At 52.8% G+C, this 20578-nt stretch overlaps 3 protein-coding genes across 13 annotated transcripts in view; 2 read left to right on the forward strand and 1 right to left on the reverse strand.

The window, feature by feature from the left end:
* Positions 1-2324: 2324 nt before the first annotated feature.
* On the forward strand, positions 2325-5088 carry PEX11G (peroxisomal biogenesis factor 11 gamma). Of its 4 annotated transcripts, none has more exons than XM_048288048.1 (5): positions 2325-2658; positions 2945-3121; positions 3199-3377; positions 3532-3582; positions 4008-5088. In XM_048288048.1, exons 2-5 carry the CDS (start codon positions 3083-3085, stop codon positions 4234-4236), a joined length of 498 nt encoding a protein of 165 aa, XP_048144005.1. In that variant the 5' UTR covers positions 2325-2658; positions 2945-3082; the 3' UTR covers positions 4237-5088. The 4 variants fall into 4 exon arrangements, with proteins under 4 accessions (XP_048144005.1, XP_048144006.1, XP_048144002.1 ...); XM_048288049.1 differs by having other exon boundaries at positions 2325-2485; XM_048288045.1 differs by having other exon boundaries at positions 2326-2415.
* A 1613-nt stretch (positions 5089-6701) lies between these two features.
* On the forward strand, positions 6702-10646 carry LOC125317888 (ectoderm-neural cortex protein 1-like). Of its 3 annotated transcripts, none has more exons than XM_048288052.1 (3): positions 6702-6785; positions 7387-9190; positions 10093-10646. In XM_048288052.1, the coding sequence occupies exon 2, from the start codon at positions 7402-7404 to the stop codon at positions 9169-9171; it is 1770 nt and encodes a 589-aa protein (XP_048144009.1). In that variant the 5' UTR covers positions 6702-6785; positions 7387-7401; the 3' UTR covers positions 9172-9190; positions 10093-10646. The 3 variants fall into 3 exon arrangements, with proteins under 3 accessions (XP_048144009.1, XP_048144010.1, XP_048144011.1); XM_048288053.1 differs by having other exon boundaries at positions 6706-6793; positions 7383-9190; XM_048288054.1 differs by having other exon boundaries at positions 6724-6773.
* Positions 10647-15613: 4967 nt separating this feature from the next.
* Positions 15614-20578, reverse strand: part of ARHGEF18 (Rho/Rac guanine nucleotide exchange factor 18) — a 50783-nt gene continuing 45818 nt past the window's right edge. For all 6 annotated transcript variants that reach the window (XM_048287789.1, XM_048287788.1, XM_048287786.1 and 3 more), the window contains one exon: positions 15614-20539. In XM_048287789.1, the coding sequence (XP_048143746.1) occupies positions 20379-20539 (161 nt within the window). In that variant the 3' untranslated portion in view covers positions 15614-20378. The remainder of the gene's footprint in view (positions 20540-20578) is intronic.

Genomic DNA, 20578 nt, shown 5'->3' on the forward strand with positions numbered 1-20578 from the left:
AGTGTGAGCATTTCATCTGAGAAGACAAAATGGCTTTCAGCTCACTGGGATGGGGCTTAGAAAGGGGCATGCACTGAACTGGCAGCCCCAACATCTGAGCCGTGTTGTTACCTGAAGGGTCACCCCACCTTGGGCAGCTGCAGCAGCTTCTGTCTCTGGCAGATGCTCAGCCCTCTCTGCTGGGGGTGCAGAGGTGTTTACCACGGCTGGACACCTCTAGCCATGACAATATTCCTCCTCTGAGCCTCTGTGGGGGACTTCAATCACCTTCAACCTCCCTCCGACCTTCCCTTGCTTAGGGATTTGGTTGCCTGTCCTTCCTCTCCCTTCAAGATATTTCTCATCTACGACTCTGCTCCCACCTTAGGCTGGAGCAGACAGGGTTTGGTGCTCACTGGCCCATCTCAAGTGGCTCAGGAGCACACTCCCAGGGGAGTTAAGGGGAGACTGGAGCTTTGCTGGGTATAAACCCACTTCCCCTGTGGTTAATCCAAGCCTATTACGGATAGCACATCTTTAGGGAGTCACTCTGCTGCCTGTGTGGCACCAGCATGGCTTGCGTGGTTGTGACAGAACTTTCATCTGCTGACAGATGGAAATCAAAATAAAAATTAAATTCGAGGCAGTAAATTAGGAGGCAGTACCAGAAAAGCTCTGCAGTCACAGGTATCTGTGTACATTTCCCCTGAAGACAGGAAAAGGCCGGCTCTGCCGTCAGCACTTTGCTCAAAACCTTCGCCCAAACAGAAAACAGCTCTCAGGGTGAGGAGGCAAATTAAGAAATTCACATGGCAGTTACGGGAATATCACTCCATGTGGTAGTTATGGAGCTGCTCCAGAAGTTTAGGGCCAAGCAAAAGACCAATTCAGCTGTGATCTATTCCACATTTAGGAAATCAAATAGCTTGAACACAGATCCATGGCATGAAGGGACCTCTCTTAACTTCTGGAGAAACAGGAGGCAGCGTCAGAGGAGGATTTTCTTAATGCCTTCCATGACCAGCTCTAACCACATCCCTTCCTGAGGTTGCACAAGCACAGCTTTTGATCAAAATCCTCTCCTTCCTCCCAAAAATAAATGAAAAACAACTTCTAAAAACAAACGTAGCGATGGAGAAAGATCGAGACACTGGTTCATGTCCCAGAAATCATTCATTTTATTCATTTTACGTAATGGAATGCCAAAGGGATTGACAGCAGATTGCAGTGAGGTGACTCACAAGACTGTGGAACACGGATGTGGTGCATCAGGTGGGATAACTGCAGCATCTGAGGATACAGCAAGTGTAGAACAATCAGAATCACTGAATGTCCCCAGTGGGAAGGGACCCACAAGGATCTCCAGTCCAGCTCCCAGAGTGAGGCTGCACAGCAAAAGCTTGGCTGGGAGAGGCTCTGCTTAGTGCTATGAACCTGTTTTATGAAATCAGATTGATTTACAAAGGATGATTTACTCAAAAGCTTGATTTACTCAAAAGGTTCTTCCCCCCGGGGGTGCTGGGCACTGCCCGGGCTCCCCAGGGAACGGGCCCGGCCCCGAGGCTGCCAGAGCTGCAGGAGCGTTTGGACAGCGCTCTCAGGGATGCCCAGGCTGGGGTTGTTGGGGTGTCTGTGCAGGGCCAGGGGCTGCACTGATGATCCCTGAGGGTCCCTTCCAGCTCAGGATATTCTGGGATTCTGTGATACTCAGCTATAAAAAGAGAAAGCAAAATATCCAAGTAGTTCTAACAGCTTTAATTAACAGCAGTGTGAGTGCAACTCTGTGCTGTGCCAAGCCACTGGACCCACTGGAGCCCGGGAGGAAGCGGGTGGGATCCAGGTGCTGGATACGGGAAGGTGTAGGAGGATGGAGAGAGCCCGATTTCCCTCTGTCTCCACACAGAATGTTCCCCTTCCCTCACTCAGCTGGGGGCTGGGAGGTCTCTAAAGGTGGGACAGGGAAGATCTCCCTGTCTCCCAGGTGACAACGGGGACGCGGTGATCTGTGTGCAAGTGGACAGAGGACAGACAATGGGGACCGCTGTCCACAAGGGCCCCTTGAAGTTGGGTTTCTGAAATTTCTTTGAATCACCCCCGGCCGGGCCCAGCACCACCCCAGTGGCGGGGCCGGCCTAGAACCCCTGAGAACGGGGAAACCGGGGGTGAGAAAAGGGCTGACGGGGGACTCGGTGGAGGGATGCGGAGGCCGTGAGGGGCCCGGACAGCGGGACTTATCCCCGGGCGGGCACCATCCCCTGCAGGGCCCGGCCGGGCCGCGGGGCAGCCAGGCCGCGTTGCCATGGCGACGGGTCCGCCTCCTTCCCGGCGTGCCCCGCGCCCGCACCTGACGCCACACCCGGAAGTGTTGCCATGGCGGCGGGCGCGCTCCGGGGGCTCGTGGGCGCTCTGGAGACGCACCGGGGCCGCGATCGGGCGGTGAGTGAGGGGTCTGAGCCCTCCGGTACCGGGCGGTGAGTGGAGGGTCTGAACCCACCCGCACTGGGTGGTGAGTGACAGGAGGGAGGGTCTGAGCCCTCCGGTCCCGGGCAGTGAACGACGAGGCCCGACTCTGTTGTGGCGACCCACCCTAAAGGGGAAAGAAGCACCTGAGAGATTCGTGAGTGTTCGTTGGTGGAAAGGAAGGACAAAGGTAGAGGGTCCACAAACAGAGTTTTATCGGTAAATTATTCGCGCTTGGGATGGAAATGGGTATGGGAGTGCCCTTGAGCACAGGGCAATGGAGTTTGGGTAAAGGGAAAAGAAGGTGAAGAGGGAGAGGCGAATTAGGGAAAGGAAAAGAGAAAGAAAGAAGAAAAGAGGGAGAAAAAGAGAGGAGAAAGAGAGAAAAAGAGGTAATCAGCCCTGGTTCCAGCATCACCTTCCCCGGCCTCTGCACCCGGTGGTTCCGGGGCGGCCGGGCCAGGCGCTGACCGGGCCGGGCGCTGACCGGGCCGTGCCCCCGCAGGTCCGGGCGCTGTCCTACGGCTGCCAGCTGGCGGGGGGAGCGCTGCCCGGGCCCGCGGGGCTGCCCGGGGGGCTCCTGGCCGCCTCTGCCCAGCTCAGCTCCTGCCGCACCGCCCTGCGCCTCTTCGACGACCTGGCCATGCTCCGGCACAGCTGCAGCTACGGGCTGGGCCCCGAGGTGAGCGGGGGGCCGGGGGTCCCCGCCAGCCCCCCCCGGCCCCGCCGCGGGCGTGCCCCATGTGCGGCTCCCCGCAGGGCGAGGACGCACTGGTGCGGGGGCTCTCGGTGCTCTGCAACGTGGCCAACCAGCTCTACTACCCCTGCGAGCACCTGGCGTGGGCGGCGGATGTCGGCATCGTCCGCGCCGGCTCCCAGAAGTGGTGGACGCGGAGCACGGCGCTGTGGGGCTGTGCCCTGCTCCTGGGCATCCTGCGGTACGGCCGGGATGGGCACGGGAGGGGCGGGCATGACCCCAGTGCCCTGGCACCAAAGCTGTAGGAGGTGCTCTTCTTCATTGAGGCAGTTAGTGCATGAGGAAAAAAACCCTCCTGTTTGGTGCTGTAGGAGAAATAATTCTGTTCTTTTCAGGTCCCTGAGAATCTTGTTCCAGTTAAGAAGAAAACTGAACCAGCACAAGTGGTAGGATTTCCCTCCGTGGCTGTGCAGCTAGTCATGCAATCCCAGAATGGTTTGGGTTGGAAGAGACATTAAAGCCAACCCAGTGCCACCCTCTGCCATGGGCAGGGACACCTCCCACTATCCCAGGCTGCTCCAAGCCCCAATGTCCAGCCTGGCCTTGGGCACTGCCAGGGATCCAGGGGCAGCCCCAGCTGCTCTGGGCACCCTGTGCCAGGGCCTGCCCACCCTCCCAGGGAACAATTCCTTCCCAAGATCCCATCCAGCCCTGCCCTCTGGCACTGGGAAGCCATTCCCTGGGTCCTGTCCCTCCAGCCCTTGTCCAAAGTCCCTCTCCTGTAATCCACCCACATCTGTCAGTTCTCACTTGTAGCCATCACAGTTATTAGGACATTCTGGGCTGTCACTAATATCACCTTTTCTTCCAGCAGCACTTCTTCACCTCAGAGCCAGCAGAAGCTGAGAGCCCAGGTGAAGGCTGAAGTTCTGAGCATCCTCATGGACACAGCAGATCTCTCCAACGCAATCCACTGGCTGCCTCCAGGATTCCTCTGGGCAGGAAGGTTCCCTCCATGGTTAGTAGGGCTCCTGGGGACCATCTCCTCCCTGATTGGAATCTACCAGGCATCAAGAGGAGCAAATTCTGAAGCTGCTTAAGCCATAACTGAGCTTCAGGAGCCCAGTTATCACATGGTAGAAGTGCCTTTAGTGAGGCAGGGTGTATTTTAACTTTCCTGGGTCGATGATTGTCATTCCAGATATCCCATAATCGGGACTGGAATCAAGATGCCTGTTGCAGAGGGGATTGTTTGTAGTTGACAATTTTTATCACTCTTCATCAGAGAAATAATTCAGGTGAATCCTCTGAAAATCAAGAATCTCCTACAATGGGTAAAACTGAGGGGAAAAGAGCTGCTTCCATGTGTCCCAAAAGAGAAATGCAACCTCCCAGTGTTTTCTGTCACTTACAAGAGCACAATGGCCACAGTTCTGTCTCACAGAACGGGTAAGGGATGAATCCTGCGAGTTCACACTCCGGGCTCGGCGCTTGGTGCTGCATCTAAGCCAGGGATGGGACCCCTATCCTGGGAGTTCCCCAGGTATTCTGGGGTTTGGGCTCAGAGCTGATGCCCAGAGCTCAGACAGGAGCGAGCAGTGGTGTTGTTTGTGACAGTTACGTTTCCTTAGAGGCGAGAGGGGCAGGAAATTGCAACTGGAAGCAGCGTGAACCTTCCTGGCCTGCCTTGCTCATTTAAGGAGAAATGTTGGAAGTCGAGAATTCCCACAGAGCTGAGGCTCCAGCTGTGCCTTTGTGGAATGCCACCGGGTGGAGCTCTTCCACCAGGCTTTGGCAGCTGCCAACGGACCTTTTTTTATTATTTAAAAAAAAAAAAAAGGGCAGGAAATTTATTAACCACCTTTCAAAGGAGCAATCAAACCAATGCCGAGATGGGGTTTGCAGTTACAGTTCTGGGCGTTGCCAATAATAAACGACAGAAATGCTTCAAAGGTGCCCTTGAGTGATCATTCCTTCTGATAACAGGGAGAAGTTCTTTATCTTTGGTTCTGGAAAGCTCCAAAGCATTAGTGCTGTGTGAGCTGCAGCTCCACATGTGTCACCAGCCTTCCTCCTGCTGAAATAATTCCCAGCCCCTGCCTGACTGCCATGGAAATGCATCCTTTGAAAACAGTTCTGCTTAGTCTGCGTGTCCCTGCCCCCTAGCACGGCACATGCTGCGTTTCCAGGAGGTTTGACCTTGGTTTTTGTTGGTTTTGGCCTGGACACGGGGAGCTGTGTCCTGGCTGTGTTCAAAGAGCAGAATGAGGTCTGGGTACTCCTTATCCTTTGCCCTGTCGTTGGTGTTTATCTGGACCTTCACCCTGCAGAGTGTCCCTGAGGATGCCTTCCTGGCTGTGCTGGGAATTTGCTGCCAGATTGACAGGTTTTGGTACAACTCAGGGCTTACCTGGAGGAGACTCTTGTTTTTTCTCTACGTTTCTCAGTCCTGTGCTTGAACAGGGGGAGCACCCAGGTCCTTCTGCTTAGGGACAGCTGCAGTTTAGTGTTTTTTAATAATAAACCAGATTTATTTTGTATTCTTAACCCCAGTAAATCATTCTTTCAATTCTCACTGTGCTGCTCAGCACAGGACAAGGCGTAGCTCTACCAATTTTACAAAAACAAACCAAAAAACCCTACACAACCTCTGATGCCAGGTGAATAAACCTCTTACCCATGCATTAATTTTAATGTAAAGCTGTAAACTGCTGTAAGTGCATTTGCTTCAGTTCCTCAACAAGTGACCTTAAACTGCAGCTGGTAAAGCTGGAACGTGCAGAGATAAATCAAAATTGGGTCATTCAGAATTTCTGGAATCTATTTTTTCTTGAGGTGGTTTTGATCCCTGCTGACACACAGTGTTTAACCACTGCTGCTGCCTCTCCAGGGCAGCACTCGCTCGATTTTAGCACAAGACCTTGTGCAGGCAGACCCAATCCTCCCAAAACTTGGTGTTTTTCTTGTCTTTTCTGATGTGGCCATCAGCCCAACTCATCTCTTGCTCCTGAGAGAGGGTGATAGTTCCTTTCCTTGGCAAGGAAAGCACCCTGCTCCGGTGTTGGTGGTGCAGATGATGGGCTGGGCTCCAAATTTCTGAGGTGGGCTGCATGCAGGAAAACATCTGCTGAGCAGGGCTGGTTTGTTCGGTCGCGACCTGCCTGTGTCAGCAGACCGGGATCCAAAGGCCGCGGGCAGGCGCTGCTGATCCCAGCCCGGCTGCCCCGTTTATGGCCCTTTATGGCGGGGTGACTCCGTCCGCAAAGCTCCGCCGCGCTCGGGAACCTCAGATCCGCCGGCCCGGCCCCATAGCGGGGCTGGCCGCGGTCCGGGCCGTGCTGCCATGTCCGGACCGGGGGACACCGGGGGACACCGGGGGACACCCGCACACGTGGGGAGGGGGCACGGCCACGCTGCCCCCGGGCAGGGCCGGGTCAATGGGCGGCGCATGCGCACGGCTGGCCCCGCCTCCCATTCACAAAGAGCGAGCGCCGGGCGCCGCGGCCGCTGATTGGCTGCGGGGAGGGAGGGGGCGGGGCCGGCACGGGGCGGCCACGCGGCGGCGGCGGGGCGGCGGCAGAGCCGGAGCGGAGCGGGGCCCGTGCGGAGCCGGGTGCGGGACCGGGTGCGACACCGAGTACGGGACCGGGTACGGGATAACGGGGGCAGCTGCGGGACCGCGGGGGCAGGTGTGGGACAACTGTGCCAAGTGCGGGACCGTGGGGGCAGGTGCGGGACCAGGTGTGGGACCGCGGGACCAGGTGTGGGACCGCGGAACCGGGTGTAGAATAGCTGAGCCAGGCGCGGGGCAGCGGAGCCGGGTGGGACACCGCGGGTCTGGATGCGGGACCTCTGAGCCAGGTGGGAAACCGCGGAGCCGGATGCGGGACCTCTGAGCTGGGTGCGGGACAGCGGAGCCGAGTAGGGGACCACGGGCTGGGTGCGGGACCGCGTGCGCGACCCCTGAGCTGGGTGCGGGACCGCGGGGCGGGCTGGGAGCGGGCATCACCGGGAGAGCGCATCGCCCCCTCCCCGGTACTACGTGAGGCCCGGCGGAGCCGTGCGCTGCACCGGAGCTCGGTCCGGGAGCTCCCGGTGCTCCGTTCTGGTCCGTGCCCCAGAACGCGGGACGCCCTCACCGCGCTCCCGTTACCGGCTCCTCTCCGCGGCCGCCGTCCCGGCGCTGCACCCTGGCCGTGCCGGGCCCGGGACCGCGCTGCCCGTGCTGACTCGCCGGTTTTGCCTCGCAGAGCGGCCTCAGCACTATGTCCGTGAGCAGCCACGAGAACCGGAAATCCCGCTCGAGCTCCGGCTCCATGAACATCCACCTCTTCCACAAACCGGGCCACGCCGACAGCCTCCTCACCCAGCTGAACCTGCTCCGCCAGCAGAACCTCTTCACCGACGTGGTGCTGCGGGCGGGGAACCAGAGCTTCCCCTGCCACCGAGCCGTCCTGGCCGCCTGCAGCCGCTACTTCAACGCCATGTTCAGCGGGGGCCTGAAGGAGAGCAGAGATGCCGAGGTCAACTTCCACGACTCCCTGCACCCCGAGGTGCTGGAGCTGCTGCTGGACTATGCCTACTCAGCCCGGGTGCTGATCAACGAGGAGAATGCAGAGTCCCTGCTGGAGGCCGGGGACATGCTGCAGTTCCAGGATATCCGGGATGCTTCGGCTGACTTTCTGGAGAAGAATCTCTACCCTGGGAATTGCCTGAACATGCTGCTGCTGTCCGATGCCCACTGCTGCGAGCGGCTGCTGGAGCTGTCCTGGAGGATGGCCTTGGCCAACTTCACCTCGCTCTGCAAGACTGAAGATTTCCTCCGACTGCCCAAAGACAAGCTGCTGGAGCTGGTGGAGAGCGAGGAGCTAGAGGTGGAGGATGAGACGCTGGTCTATGAAGCTGTTATAGGCTGGATCCGCTATGATTTGCCCCGACGCCACGAAGTCCTACCTGAGCTGCTGCGCTCTGTCCGCCTGGCCCTGCTGCCCGAGTCCTACCTGCGGAAGCAGGTGGCCTGTGAGAAGCTGGTGACCAGCCACAAGCTGGGGGAGGAGATCGTGGCCGACGCCGTCCGATGCAAAATGAAGATCCTGCAGAACGACGGCCTGGTGACGGGGTGCTGTGCCCGGCCCCGCAAGGTCAGTCAGGCCCTGCTGCTGCTCGGGGGCCAGACCTTCATGTGCGACAAGATTTACATGCTGGACCACAAAACCAGCGAGATCATCCCTCGTGCCGACATCCCCAGCCCCCGCAAGGAGTGCAGTGCCTGCGCCATCGGCTGCAAGGTCTACATCACCGGCGGCAAGGGCTCCGAGAACGGCGCTTCCAGGGACGTCTGGGTGTACGACACCCTCCACGACGAGTGGGCCAAAGCTGCTCCCATGCTGGTGGCACGGTTTGGCCACGGCTCTGCCGAGCTGGACCACTGCCTGTACGTGGTGGGCGGTCACACGGCCATGAGCGGAGCCTTCCCGGCCTCTCCCTCCGTGTCCCTCAAGCAAGTGGAGCACTATGACCCTCAGCTGGACAAGTGGTCCCTGGTGGCTCCTCTCCGGGAAGGCGTGAGCAACGCTGCTGTGGTGGGAGCCAAGATGAAGCTGTTTGTTTTCGGGGGCACCAGCGCCAACCAGAACAAGCTGCCCAAGGTGCAGTGCTTCGATCCCTGCCAGAACCGCTGGACGGTGCCCGCCAGCTGCCCCCAGCCCTGGCGCTACACGGCTGCCGCCGTGGTGGGCAGCCACGTCATCGTCATTGGTGGGGACACGGAGTTCTCCGCCAGCTCCGCTTACCGCTTCCACAGTGACACCTTCCAGTGGTCCAAGTTTGGGGATGTCACCGCCAAGCGCATCAGCTGCCGCGCTGTTACCTCGGGGAACAGGCTCTACGTGGTGGGGGGCTACTGTGGGGCTCAGCGCTGCAAGACCCTGGACTGCTACGACCCCTCATCCGACACCTGGAGCAGTGTCACCACGGTGCCTTATTCCCTCATCCCCACCGCCTTTGTCAGCACCTGGAAGTACCTGTCAGCCTGAGTGTGGTGGAGGATCTGGAAAGGTAAACAGTTGTGGGTCAACCCAGAGCTCCTTTGCATCAGGTTAAACCTCAAGGGGCAGATGCACGTGGCTCTGGACTGGAGTTGTCCTAGAGAACATCAGCTCCAGAACTTCCAGGCTGGTAGTTTGGGATCTAAAGCCCTGCAGGAGAGAGAAGGTCTCTGTAGGTGCTGAAATGCTGCAGGGAGAAGATTAGTATAAATAACAAGACTCTTAACCTGGCATCTTGGCCCGTGCAAAGATTTTGGGGAATGCTGTGTGTGGGGATTGGGTGTCGTCCCTGGGTCAGGAGGCTGGAGGAGTCGATGTTTTTGCAGGCAGGCTGTCTGCAGGAGCTGGGACAGACCCCGGGGTGCCACCGGCTCTGGTTGCTGCTTTTAGCACAGCCTCCTCCTCCTGGTGCCACGCTTAATCTGCCAGTGGCACCCAAATGTCTTGTGGGACGCCAGGGCTGTGAGCTGGTGCCAGAACAAGATTATAGCTGGGATTTAGTCCCAGAATGGTGGGTAATTGCATTTATAAGGCAAGCCTTGTCTATGTATAAACACAGGGTTTCTCTGCTTCTAATTATTCCCTGGTGTCCCTTGCATGCCATTGCTTTGCTGCTACACAGAGATTGACTTTCAACATTTGCAACTGGAATTAAACCTTTCTAAAAGCTTTTGGCAGAAACGACGCCAGTGAATCACAGACCCTGCAGGGTTTTTCTTTTCTCCTTGCAAGAGTTGTACTGTCTAAATAAAATTATATACTGTAATAAAATAGCCAGGGATACCTTTAGAAAATTCCTGTCTGTAGAGGGAAATCAGCAGGCATTGCTGATTTCTCTGGGATTTGAGGCCTGAGGAGTGGGGTTGGGGTTGCTGGGCACTGGTCTCACAATACTCTGCTCTGCACCACAGGCTTCACACCTGATTTTGCCAGTGCCTCCCTTGACTGAGGATCCAGATGGAACACGCAGGCAGCAGGAGAACCTCCTCCCTCCTGGCAAGTCTGTGAGCTGGGTGCCAGCGTGGATCCGTCAGCACCAGCAGGGCTCAAGGCAGCACGGTTTTGGCTTTGAATCGCTTCTGCAAATCCATCCCCTTGGTCAGGCCAGGGAGGGGACAGGCACAGAGGGACCTCCTTGGGCTGACAGCTTGTGCTGTCCCTTGAGACAGCAAAAGGTTTCCAAGTTTCCTCCTAACTTGTGTGATCTCAGAGCAGGAACCAGAGGGATTATTTTGGTTTCAGTGATACTTACTAGAAAGGAGGAAGGACACTCCTGACCTGCTGCAGGCTCTGGACTGCACTGCTGGGACTCGCAGCACCCAAGCAGTTGCCTGGACTGTCAGAACACGTGACAGTACTTTGCCCACGGGCTGGTTCTGTACATTTATTTCTTTTTTTATACAGCAGTTTTGTGTGTTTATTACTCAGCCTGGAGCTGCTTCAATAAATCTGAATAAAATCCACTGTGTCCATTGCCTGCTCTGTGTGCTTAAGGTGCAGGTTTTCCCAGCCCACTCTTGAGACCGTATTTAGTAGGACAGTGAGGAGCATTCCCTGCTTGAGTCCAAATCGAGGGCTCAGATCTTCCTGTATCTTTGTAACTAGGGACTGAGGAAAGCTCAGATCTCACACCGCCTTCTAGCTTTGAAGGAGACACAAATCTCTTCAAAACTTTAAAGATTAAGGTATTCTCTGCCCTTACCTGGTCACTCTCCATGGAGTTGGGTTTCCTCACTATCCAAAAAAATGGGATAAAGTGCTGGCCCTTCTGTCCCAAAGGGCTGTGTGCTCCAGGCCGTGCTCCAGGTGAGGGGAGGCAGTGCCTGGGAAAGAAAAGCTCTGTTATGGGGCAGAGGTGAGACAGGAACCAGCATGGTCAGAGGAAACAGGCACCAAAGGTACAACCAACTGTCTCACCACAGAAGCATGGTTTGGGTGTGATCCATTGCTTCAGAATTAAATAAAGCAATGTCACAACTCTTCCGAGCTGCTTGCACAGGCAAGAGCTGGCAGGATGGGAAGGAAGGGAGCTGCCCTGCTTCTGGGGGCTGGAGCAGATGCACCAGCTTCCTTTCCACCCCCTTTTCTGATGGTTTTGCCATTTTCAACCCCCAGGCTGGGCCTTTTTTCATACACCCTTTTTGTGCCTCCTCTCCATCGCTGGCTGAGCCCAACGGGAGCTCATCAGGCTGCAGGGAGAGGAGCCCACAGCCTGCCTGGAGCCCACAGGCAGCAGCAGGGAGACAGACTCGTTTTGATGGGAAAAGGCTGTTAAGATCATGGGATCCAACCATCCAGCAGCTTCCAGCCTGGCTGTGCCTCGCAAGCAGGGGAAAGTCACTGCACAGGACTCTGCTGGCACCAGCAGCTGTCTGGAAGTGTCTCCAACCCTGTTACCCAGCCAGGAGCTGCTTCACCTTTGTTACATCTCCAGGTACTCCTGAGGGCTGGACAGAGTCCGACTGTGCTCAGGGAGTCAGAGGAGCGGAGGTTTCATTCCGGGCCGTTTGAGCAGCAGCAGCTGTTTTGTTTATGCTGCCAAGCAATAAACGCTGGCTCCCCGCCACATCCGCCTCCCACTCCAGGGATGGAGCAGCTTCCAGCAGCACGGATCCGTCTGCCTGGGTGTTATCTGAGCCAGGCTCGGTGTGTTCTCAGCTGGGGAGCGAGCCCCAGCTCTGCTGCTGCTGCAGCCTTTGCAGGGACTGGGCATTGTTCCCTTCTTTCAAGCCAACCCCCTCTCAGGGAAAGCCGGCACTCCAAGCACACCTGGGCTAGGCTGCTCCGCGGTGGCTCCCTGCTGCCGGCAACAAAGCCAGCAACAAAGCCAGCCCGGGCTGCATTGCATCGGTTCATCCTCCTTCACCTGGCAGAGGGCCCCGTGCTGTCCCTCCAGCTCCACCTCCTCCTGGCAGGAGCCAGCTCCCAGCTCCCGGAGTACTCTGGGGAGAAGAGAGCGCTTCCCTGGTGCGTGCCTGACTCGTCCCAGCAGACCTGTTTTCCCAGTTTGACATTTCCATGCCTGGATCCACTCGCTGCTTCAGCGCCAGGGCCAGAAGGTTCAGGCCAACTGAGCCGTAGGTGAATTCGGTTCAGAGGTGAATTTGGTTGCTGGGGTAGAAATCCTCGTGAATTAATATAATTGATTTAGAATCTCAGAGTAGCTCAAACCTAGGCCTCTCCTAGCCCAGACCCCCACTTCGTGTCTGCACCTCCAGCTGCAGGAATCAGACCCCAGCTCACAATCACATCTGGAAGAGGCAACACACATGGCTCAAAGACATCACTAGGCTCAAAGGCAAGACAATCCAAGTGAGACATGGCTGTACCGTGGGATGTTCCTCTTCTCCCACAAAGCCTACAAGCCACCACATCCAGAGAAGTTTGGGATCAGACTGATCAACCTCCCTCCTGGCCACAAGACAGTCAGGGTTGATTTTAAGAGAATTGTTGCTTGGGTTCGTAGGTGCCTCCTGCTCAGCAGCTCCTGCTGCCAGAGCACCAAGAGAGCACATGGCCTTTCTTCCTTCCAAGCACAGCAGTAGCTGAGAAATTCCCCTTTCTGGTTAAGATGGGACATGGATCATTCAAATGATCTGCAGCACACCCACCACACATCTAGCAAGGAACTGTTACAATGGTAATTCATGGCAGCCCAGGAAAAACAGTTTTAACTACACCCACTGTGATTTTGTTCATGACTTCCAATGTTCCAGAAGGGAAAAGGGACATTGCACACCTGAAATTCCCTGGCAGATCTGCATTTCATGTGCAGTCATCTGGGACGGCTTCAGGTCTAGCAAGACACTGTGCTCCACACAGTGAAATGATATCAGCTGCTGCTCTGACATGGGAGAGACACGTCAACATTTGCTGTCAGCGAGGAGTTTTCATGGTCCTGTGCACAGGGAATCATGGAATGGTTTGGGTTGGAAGGGACATTAAAGCCCATCCAGTGCCACCCTCTGCCATGGGCAGGGACACCTCCCACTGTCCCAGGCTGCTCCAAGCCCCAATGTCCAGCCTGGCCTTGGGCACTGCCAGGGATCCAGGGGCAGCCCCAGCTGCTCTGGGCACCCTGGGCCAGGGCCTGCCCACCCTCCCAGGGAACAATTCCTGCCCAAGATCCCATCCAGCCCTGCCCTCTGGCACTGGGAAGCCATTCCCTGGGTCCTGGCCCTCCAGCCCTTGTGCAAAGTCAAGGAGCCCCATAACAAAGTGATCCTGCCCTGTCTGAGCCTCTGGTGTCTGTGACAGTCCCAGAACTGGGGACCCTGTGTCACATGTGCCAGCCCTGCCAGCTCCTGGAGGGTTTGGCTTTTATCCTCTGCCAGATCCCACGGGCACAGCAGGAGCAAACAATGCAGAACAGGCCCCACATCCCTTGCCTGTTGAGCCTTGGGCTGGCCCCATTGTTGGGATGAGAAATGAAACCGGATTTGAGTCACAGGGCTGAGGAAAGGGAAAGGCAGCAAGCAGCACATTCCCACTGCCGGAGCACACTGTGGAGCCAATATCCTTTGTGCATGTTTGTCCTCGAGCATCTGGCTCACAGATGAATCTCAGATGCACTTATGGGAACCATCAGCCTTGTCTCACCCACATGAAAGAGGGAGGTTTAGCATAAAGCTGGTCATTGCCGATGGCCTCGTCGTGATTCATCCACAGAAAGAATGTGGTTTGGGTTTCGGGTTAATTAGCTACAGATTGGAGAGAGAGACAAGGCAGGGCGGAGCTGCTGGAATATTGGTGTGAGCAAGTAACCAGCTCTGAAGGCACCGCAAGCCATGTCCTGAAGTCACACCCTCCCTGAAATCACACCCTCCGTGTCTCACAGAGGAGTGACAGCCTTATCAGTGCCACTGCCAGGCAAGGTGTTTGCAATCCCCAAGCAATGTCTGCCCTGCTATTGTGGCAAAAACTGAACACAGCAACACCTACACACCTTTGAACACTGATAGCTGCAGCAGCACCAAACTTCTAACAGATTCAAATTCTGCCCAGGATTGAAACTTGTCTCTGCTGAGCTCTGGGCCGCTGCAGCTGGGTAGTTCCCAGTGGGAATCTGTGCTGCAAGGATCCCTCTTGGCCATGTTAACCCTGGATCTCCCTGGTCCAGGCTCTTCTTGTCTTCCTAGAAACAATTCCTACAGGTCTGACATGAAAAAGGCAGCTCCTCTTAGCTTTTCTTCTAGACTGTCCCCCTCTGCTGTCCCCCACAAAACCACTTTGATTCCATTTCTTGCTGCCAAAAAATATTTAGAAATGGACCTGGAGTGACTGGCCTTGCTGTGGTGACACAGACACGAGGTCTGGAAGCACAGAGGCAGTGACTGATCTCCAGCGGACACTGTGGCTTGGCTCCCGGGAGCTCCATAGATGGAAGAAATATTTTCCTAAAAGGAGCACAAGCAAAAGCTTGTACACACACACATTTGAGACGTCATTCTCTCACATGACAGCCTCTTAGTTCCCATAAAGACCAAATTCTAAACACTGGTCTGCCTAGAAGTCTTTGATTATTTATGTATGTGGAAAAGTAGAAAAAATTTTGTTTTTCCAGTGGAGTTCCAGTTTGTGTCGCAACCCAGATGTCACATGCACTTCAGAGGCTGACAAATGCTGGCTTCCTTTACTGACTCCTGCACACAAAGACCCAGGGTCCCCACAAGCTCCTTTGATAAGCCCCAAAGGCAGTGACAGGCACTGGAACTGCCACCAGCCCTGGCTCAGGGTTCTCCTCACCCCTGGCAGCAGCGCAGGATTCCGATGATGAAACCCTCCCCTCTTCCCTGAAAGCACCAATCCAAGGCCCAGTTCTCCCACTGTCTCCCTGTTTTTGCATCTGTTCTCCTCTCTAGAAATGATTGGAGGTTGCAGCTCTTGGATTCACTTGCCAGCTGTGCCACCAGCGGGGATTTCACCAGGAAGCTCAGCCTGCTGCAGAGCTGGGAAGAGCAGCCCCAGCCAGAGGCTATGGGATGGTGCTGGCAGCGAGGGCTGCCAAACTGGCACGAGCACTAGGGAGAAAGTTTCTATTTTTGTTATCCTTGTTCCAAGTGGGAACCGATACTGCCTGGGACAGAGCCAGGCATGTCTCAGGCTGGCACCATGCAAAGCACCTCCACGCTAATGAACGCAACTTAACCAAGTTCTCGCTCTCACCAGTGGAGTTCAGATGTTTGGGAGCAGCTGATCTTTCCCTCAGGTGTTCACCTCACTCACTGCCAAGGGCTGCAGCTATTTGTACTCTGCACTGAACACCTCCTGTGCTCCGTCCTCTCTTTTGGAAAGCTGTCAGAGTTTTGTTCCTGTGGCACATATTTCTGTCCAGGCTAGAAAATGAGCAGCACGTGAGAAGTGGCAGCTGCTTTGATCTTCATTCAAATAGAAAACAGTAAATAATTATATAGATATAAATGCAGACAGCTTTTAAATGTTCTTTTTTTTTATTGCTAGAAGTTGGTTTCAGTCCTATTGCAGCTCTGAAATCCTTCAGTGGAGAAACATTGCAATCATTGTAAAAATCATCATTTGGTGTGCTAAGATCATGTTTACAATTAATCAAGAGTGCACAATTCAACAGAATATTAACATTTAACCATCAACTTTACAAATAAAATAAAGACTACAAAGATGTTGCTACTGCAGTATCAACAGTAAAGGAAATATTTACAATGTTTACACCCTAACGAAAAAACAAAACCAAACTCTTCCCCAACAAAATGGTCAATTTAACCATGGACCATGATTATTTATTAAATCTTTACAGTGCAAGGTGGGCCTAGAAACCAGACCTAAGACTAAAGAGTGTCAAGAGAGTTCACAGCTCTGAGTGAGATGCACGCAGTTATGCCAACAGGATCTACACCCATGAGAGATCTCCTTCTGGGTACAGACAGAAATGGAATTTGAAATCAACTTTTCTAAAGTGCTCCAATTTCTTTCAGTACAAAAATATAAAAAACTGATTTATAAACATGGCACAAATGTTATGAACCAGAGCTCGCACAGATGCTGTCTGAAGAGGAACGTGCTGATGGTGGATGATGAAGTCGCCAGTGGTTACGAAGATGTTGGGTCTGGTCTCGAAGAGAGAGCAGGGGAAAGGCTTTGCTTTGCCTACAGCACTTGTGTAACCTGGCATGCAGATCTGTTTCCTGGTAAATGTGAGAACTGCTGGGGAAGACAACAAAATCTCCAAACTCCCTTGCATGGGGGGGCACAACACACAGGGACTCCACTGAGCAGCACCGGGGAGCCTCAGCTCCCATTCCGCAGAGTTAGAATTAAAATGAAATAAGTATTTTTAACCCTTTCCTAGTTTAAGTTTCGACTCTCATTGTAAATGCAAATGACAAACACCAAGCTCCATGTATGCAGAATCATCTGACTACTACTCAGAAAGACAAAACTGCCTGCAAATTATTTAGAATGACTCCTAGCTGTGCAGGAAGGCGAGTACCTGGATGAGCAAGCGTCTCTAGGAACACCAATTCTTCTGCCTCACGCTGGGGGATGATCAGCGATCTCAATTCGTGGGACATGCCACAGCTACAACCCACAGACAGCACAGTTTAAAACTAGGGAAGCATCCACAACACACACAGGGCAGCTGTGCTCAGCACTAGTGGCCACGGAGGCATCCTCAGCCTGGAGTATGGAGTGACCACATTCCAGATGGGAAGAGAAAGAGGAAGCCTCCTTAACACCAGAGTTCAAATTGAAATCAGAACCATAGAAACAGCCTCTACATTGCAACATCACAATACTGAAGGACAAACATGCTGATAATTTTAAGGCTGTGACACCAAGCAAACACGGCGGCAGTTCAAAGCTCGTGCTGGCATTTCCTCCACACCCCAGCTCAGAGAGAAGCCAAAAGGCACCTGGGAGGCACAGAATTTTGAACTGTCTAATCCTCAGAAATCACTTAAAAGGAAAGTTTTATCTGAAGTGATCAAAAAGTCCAATAGGAAGGATGTGACTCAGAATCAAGAGCAGGTTACTTAGGACACAGCAGTACTTTGCAAACTAATTCACCGAGAACAGTTATTTTTCTAGGAACAAGATTTGAGTGAAGAGTCCAAAACCAGTTCACTCAACTGGAGTGATTCAGTAACAATTTCACAGATTCAGCTTTGCACAAGTGAAGAGACCCATGATTCATTTAAAGAAAGTCATATTCATTAAAAGAAAATAATTCACTTGCTTCCCTCAGCCTTCTACAGATCCCCTGCCCACACTCTGGTAGGGTGACCCTGCACTAGCAATGAGGTATCACAGCACCTGCTAATTCCAAAACCTTCTCCAGGCTGACCCAAGTCACAGAAGACACCGTCTCTTACTCAGGGTGCAAACAGGTTTCATAAAGGCAGCTGCAGCCAGACACGTGTACTGAGGACAGAGAATGACTTCTAAGATCATTTCTCAGTTCCAGATTGAAGACCCATATTCCAAGGAGCTTTTGGGGTGTTGGACCAACAGCCTGGCCTGTCACGGGCTCGGGTCCACTTGTTAACAGCCAAAACTTATTTCAAGCACTGCTGACAAGAAGTATTAAAAAAGTTATGTTTAAGTTAAAACATTAAAATAAATGGGACCTCACTGCAGACTTTATTTTCCACATGTCACTGTTCTATATTCAAATTCGTCCATTGCACAGAAGAAGAAAGCAGCCAACGAGCTGCTCCAGCCCTTCCAACACTCCCTCCCATACTTTAGGACAGGCACAAAATAAACCTAAATAAATGTTTCCAAAAATTGCTTCCAAGCACCCCAACTGACATCCCTTTTTGGCCGAGATGGTTTACTCCACTGATGCAACTTAGCTTTAGGCTAAAACTCCTAAAAACCTGGTCATTTAAGGCAATGGGGGCATAGTTTTCATGAGGAGTGGCCCAAACCACAGCACAAAAGAAGGAACATACTGTGCATTCCTGCTGCTTTGCTGTATGCTTCCAGGGGAAATTACAGGGGCTCAGAGGTGGCTGGAGTCTGCACATCACCCGATGGAAAAATCAGTGCCAGTCCTACAGAGCTGCTGGATCCCACACTGCTGCACTGATCAGGAATTACACTGATTTTAAGAAGTCCCCTCCATTCCAAACTAACTTTTTGGAATGCAAATACTGAATATGGAGTGGAACTCTGTTCTAACCACTGAAGATACGGTATCCCAACAACACCAAATCACCACGTGGAACAGTCCCACACTCTTTCCTGCTGACAATCACTCCAGGTTCTGCAATGCTGATGATTTACCAAGCAGTCATTTGGTATTAAAGTGAAATGTGTCCAATTTCACTTGTTGGGGGCTGGGAGAGCATCCCCAATCTGGTAACAAGCCAGACAGTTTGGAGTTTCCTCTCACTGAACTCAGTGCCACTGCCTCAGGTTTGCACCAGCACCACTCAGCTAAGAAAAAGACCCTTAAATCCAAGAACTGTTCCAGCAGGAGTGCTTGTCCCCAAGACCTATTCAGTATTTTGTAGCTTATATTTCCCAACCAGTAAATTTGGGTTTTTCAATTTCTCGTCTGAAAGCAATAACCCAAATTATCACCACTTGAAAATATAAACTGCTGTGTTTTCTGCTGAAAATTGATAAAGTTTCTTGCACTGTAACTATTGAAGTAATTTTAAAACTCAAGCAAAGAGAAGTTACACTAACATCACACAGGGCCTAATCACAGGGACAACTCAGTGATTTGAGGAGACTGGCAAACAGCCACTGGATCCATTGTCATGAGACTGGATGGAGAACTGACCAGGCCTTCCATCCACTGCTTCTAAAAATCACTTTAAATCAGTTCAACATATTAAAAAAAGCTATTATCAATCATGTCCTGAAAGGTATTAATCCAAGTTTTTAAGCTTCAAGATCCTGATTTCTTTAATTCTTTAACAATACCCCTAAACAATCTCTCCTGTGCATCATTATCTGACCAGTCACATTCAACATATACCAGAACACACATCCTTGGGTGAGGGTGGGAAAAGAATCCGAGACACAGAGTGAAAAACACAACACAAAACAACTGTGCAAATTACTACAAAGGGAAATAATGCCTTTTCAGCAGAACACTTAATGTCATCACCATTCCATGATCAAGAACTGACCCATTTCACAAGAGGTATCAAAGCTGGTTTAGCTGAAAGCAGCTAAACACAGGTTTAGCTAAGAGTATTTTTTTTAATAGTTATTTTTAATTTTAAAACCAAACAGTTCTTATTCCCTTCCTTCCTAACACGATGCTGCAGAGAAGTCTCTGCAGTAACAGCAGCTTTGATATCTTCTGGTACTGGGAGTAAAGTCCCAACAAATTAACAGACGAACAAAAGATGCAGAAAACAGGATTAAACAAGACAATAAATTACTGCATTCAAATGCTTCTTAGACATGTCTTCAGCAAAGAACAAAATCCAAGTCTCTAAGTTCATTCTGAACCAACTCATGAGTTTGGGAACCTGTACTGCTGTCCCCAACAAGGAGACAGGATGCCAGTGACGCTGGTGGCCAATGAAATGTGCATTCAGTCCACTTCTTCATCATCGTTGTGAATTCTCACACGTCCAACCCTTCTCCTTCATGAAAAGGTGGAGCTCCTGCCCCTTGAAGACACTGTCAGAAGCTCACCTTACCTTCTCTTCCACTGTACCTGGCCACGGGGCTTGTGCCACTGGGTTCACAGTGCCTGGCACACCTGGCTGGGAGGGGATTGGCTTGCTGTCACCTGGTTACCAACACACAACCCATTACTGACCTGGACCTGGGAAAACAGATTTAAAAATTTGCAGCCATTTTTGGGCCTTCTACTAAAACTTTTTACACAAAAATCTGGGTGGTTCAACATCACCAATAACAATTTACAAGATGGTGCCCATGAACAGTTACATTCTCCAAAAAGAGCACATTACAATAAATGTCAGAATTTTAACATGCTCTGAATTGATACACCCATGCCATGTGTCAACACACTGGAGAATTTAAAAGCAAATTGTTACTACTGTGCCCTCATTCTGAGCTGTTGGCAGAGAAGCCAACAAAATAGGACAGTGCTCCTGGTCTGGTCCTTGCTAGTAGTAACTGGGCAGGGATCAGAAGACATCCATGTCGGGTCTCCATCACGGTGCACACTGGGGCCTGAGTTCTTGAAACAGTGTGTCAGGAGATTCATCTTCAAATGGAAACAATCAGAAGAAAATGACATCTTCTTTGCTGGTATCATCTTGCACATTCAACAGACTGGGCTGAGAGGGCACCAGGGGCTGAACCTGAATGTTATTGGGCTTGAAGAGGTTCGCTGAGGCAGATGAAAGTGCTTCTGGCTGAGCATCTGTAGGGCCATACAATTCTAGAGGGGGAAAAAAATGGAAGAAGACATATTCATGAC

This window comes from Corvus hawaiiensis, chromosome 28 (genome assembly GCF_020740725.1).
Source record: "Corvus hawaiiensis isolate bCorHaw1 chromosome 28, bCorHaw1.pri.cur, whole genome shotgun sequence".
NCBI classification, from domain to species: domain Eukaryota; kingdom Metazoa; phylum Chordata; class Aves; order Passeriformes; family Corvidae; genus Corvus; species Corvus hawaiiensis.

Coding starts and splice junctions, on each gene's coding strand:
- PEX11G (XM_048288045.1), top strand. CDS start 2,350: ATGGCGGCGGGCGCGCTCCGGGGGCTCGTGGGCGCTCTGGAGACGCAC. Junction 3,122..3,198: donor GCTACGGGCTGGGCCCCGAG/GTGAGCGGGGGG, acceptor GGCTCCCCGCAG/GGCGAGGACGCACTGGTGCG. Junction 3,378..3,531: donor CTGCTCCTGGGCATCCTGCG/GTACGGCCGGGA, acceptor TGTTCTTTTCAG/GTCCCTGAGAATCTTGTTCC.
- LOC125317888 (XM_048288052.1), top strand. CDS start 7,402: ATGTCCGTGAGCAGCCACGAGAACCGGAAATCCCGCTCGAGCTCCGGC.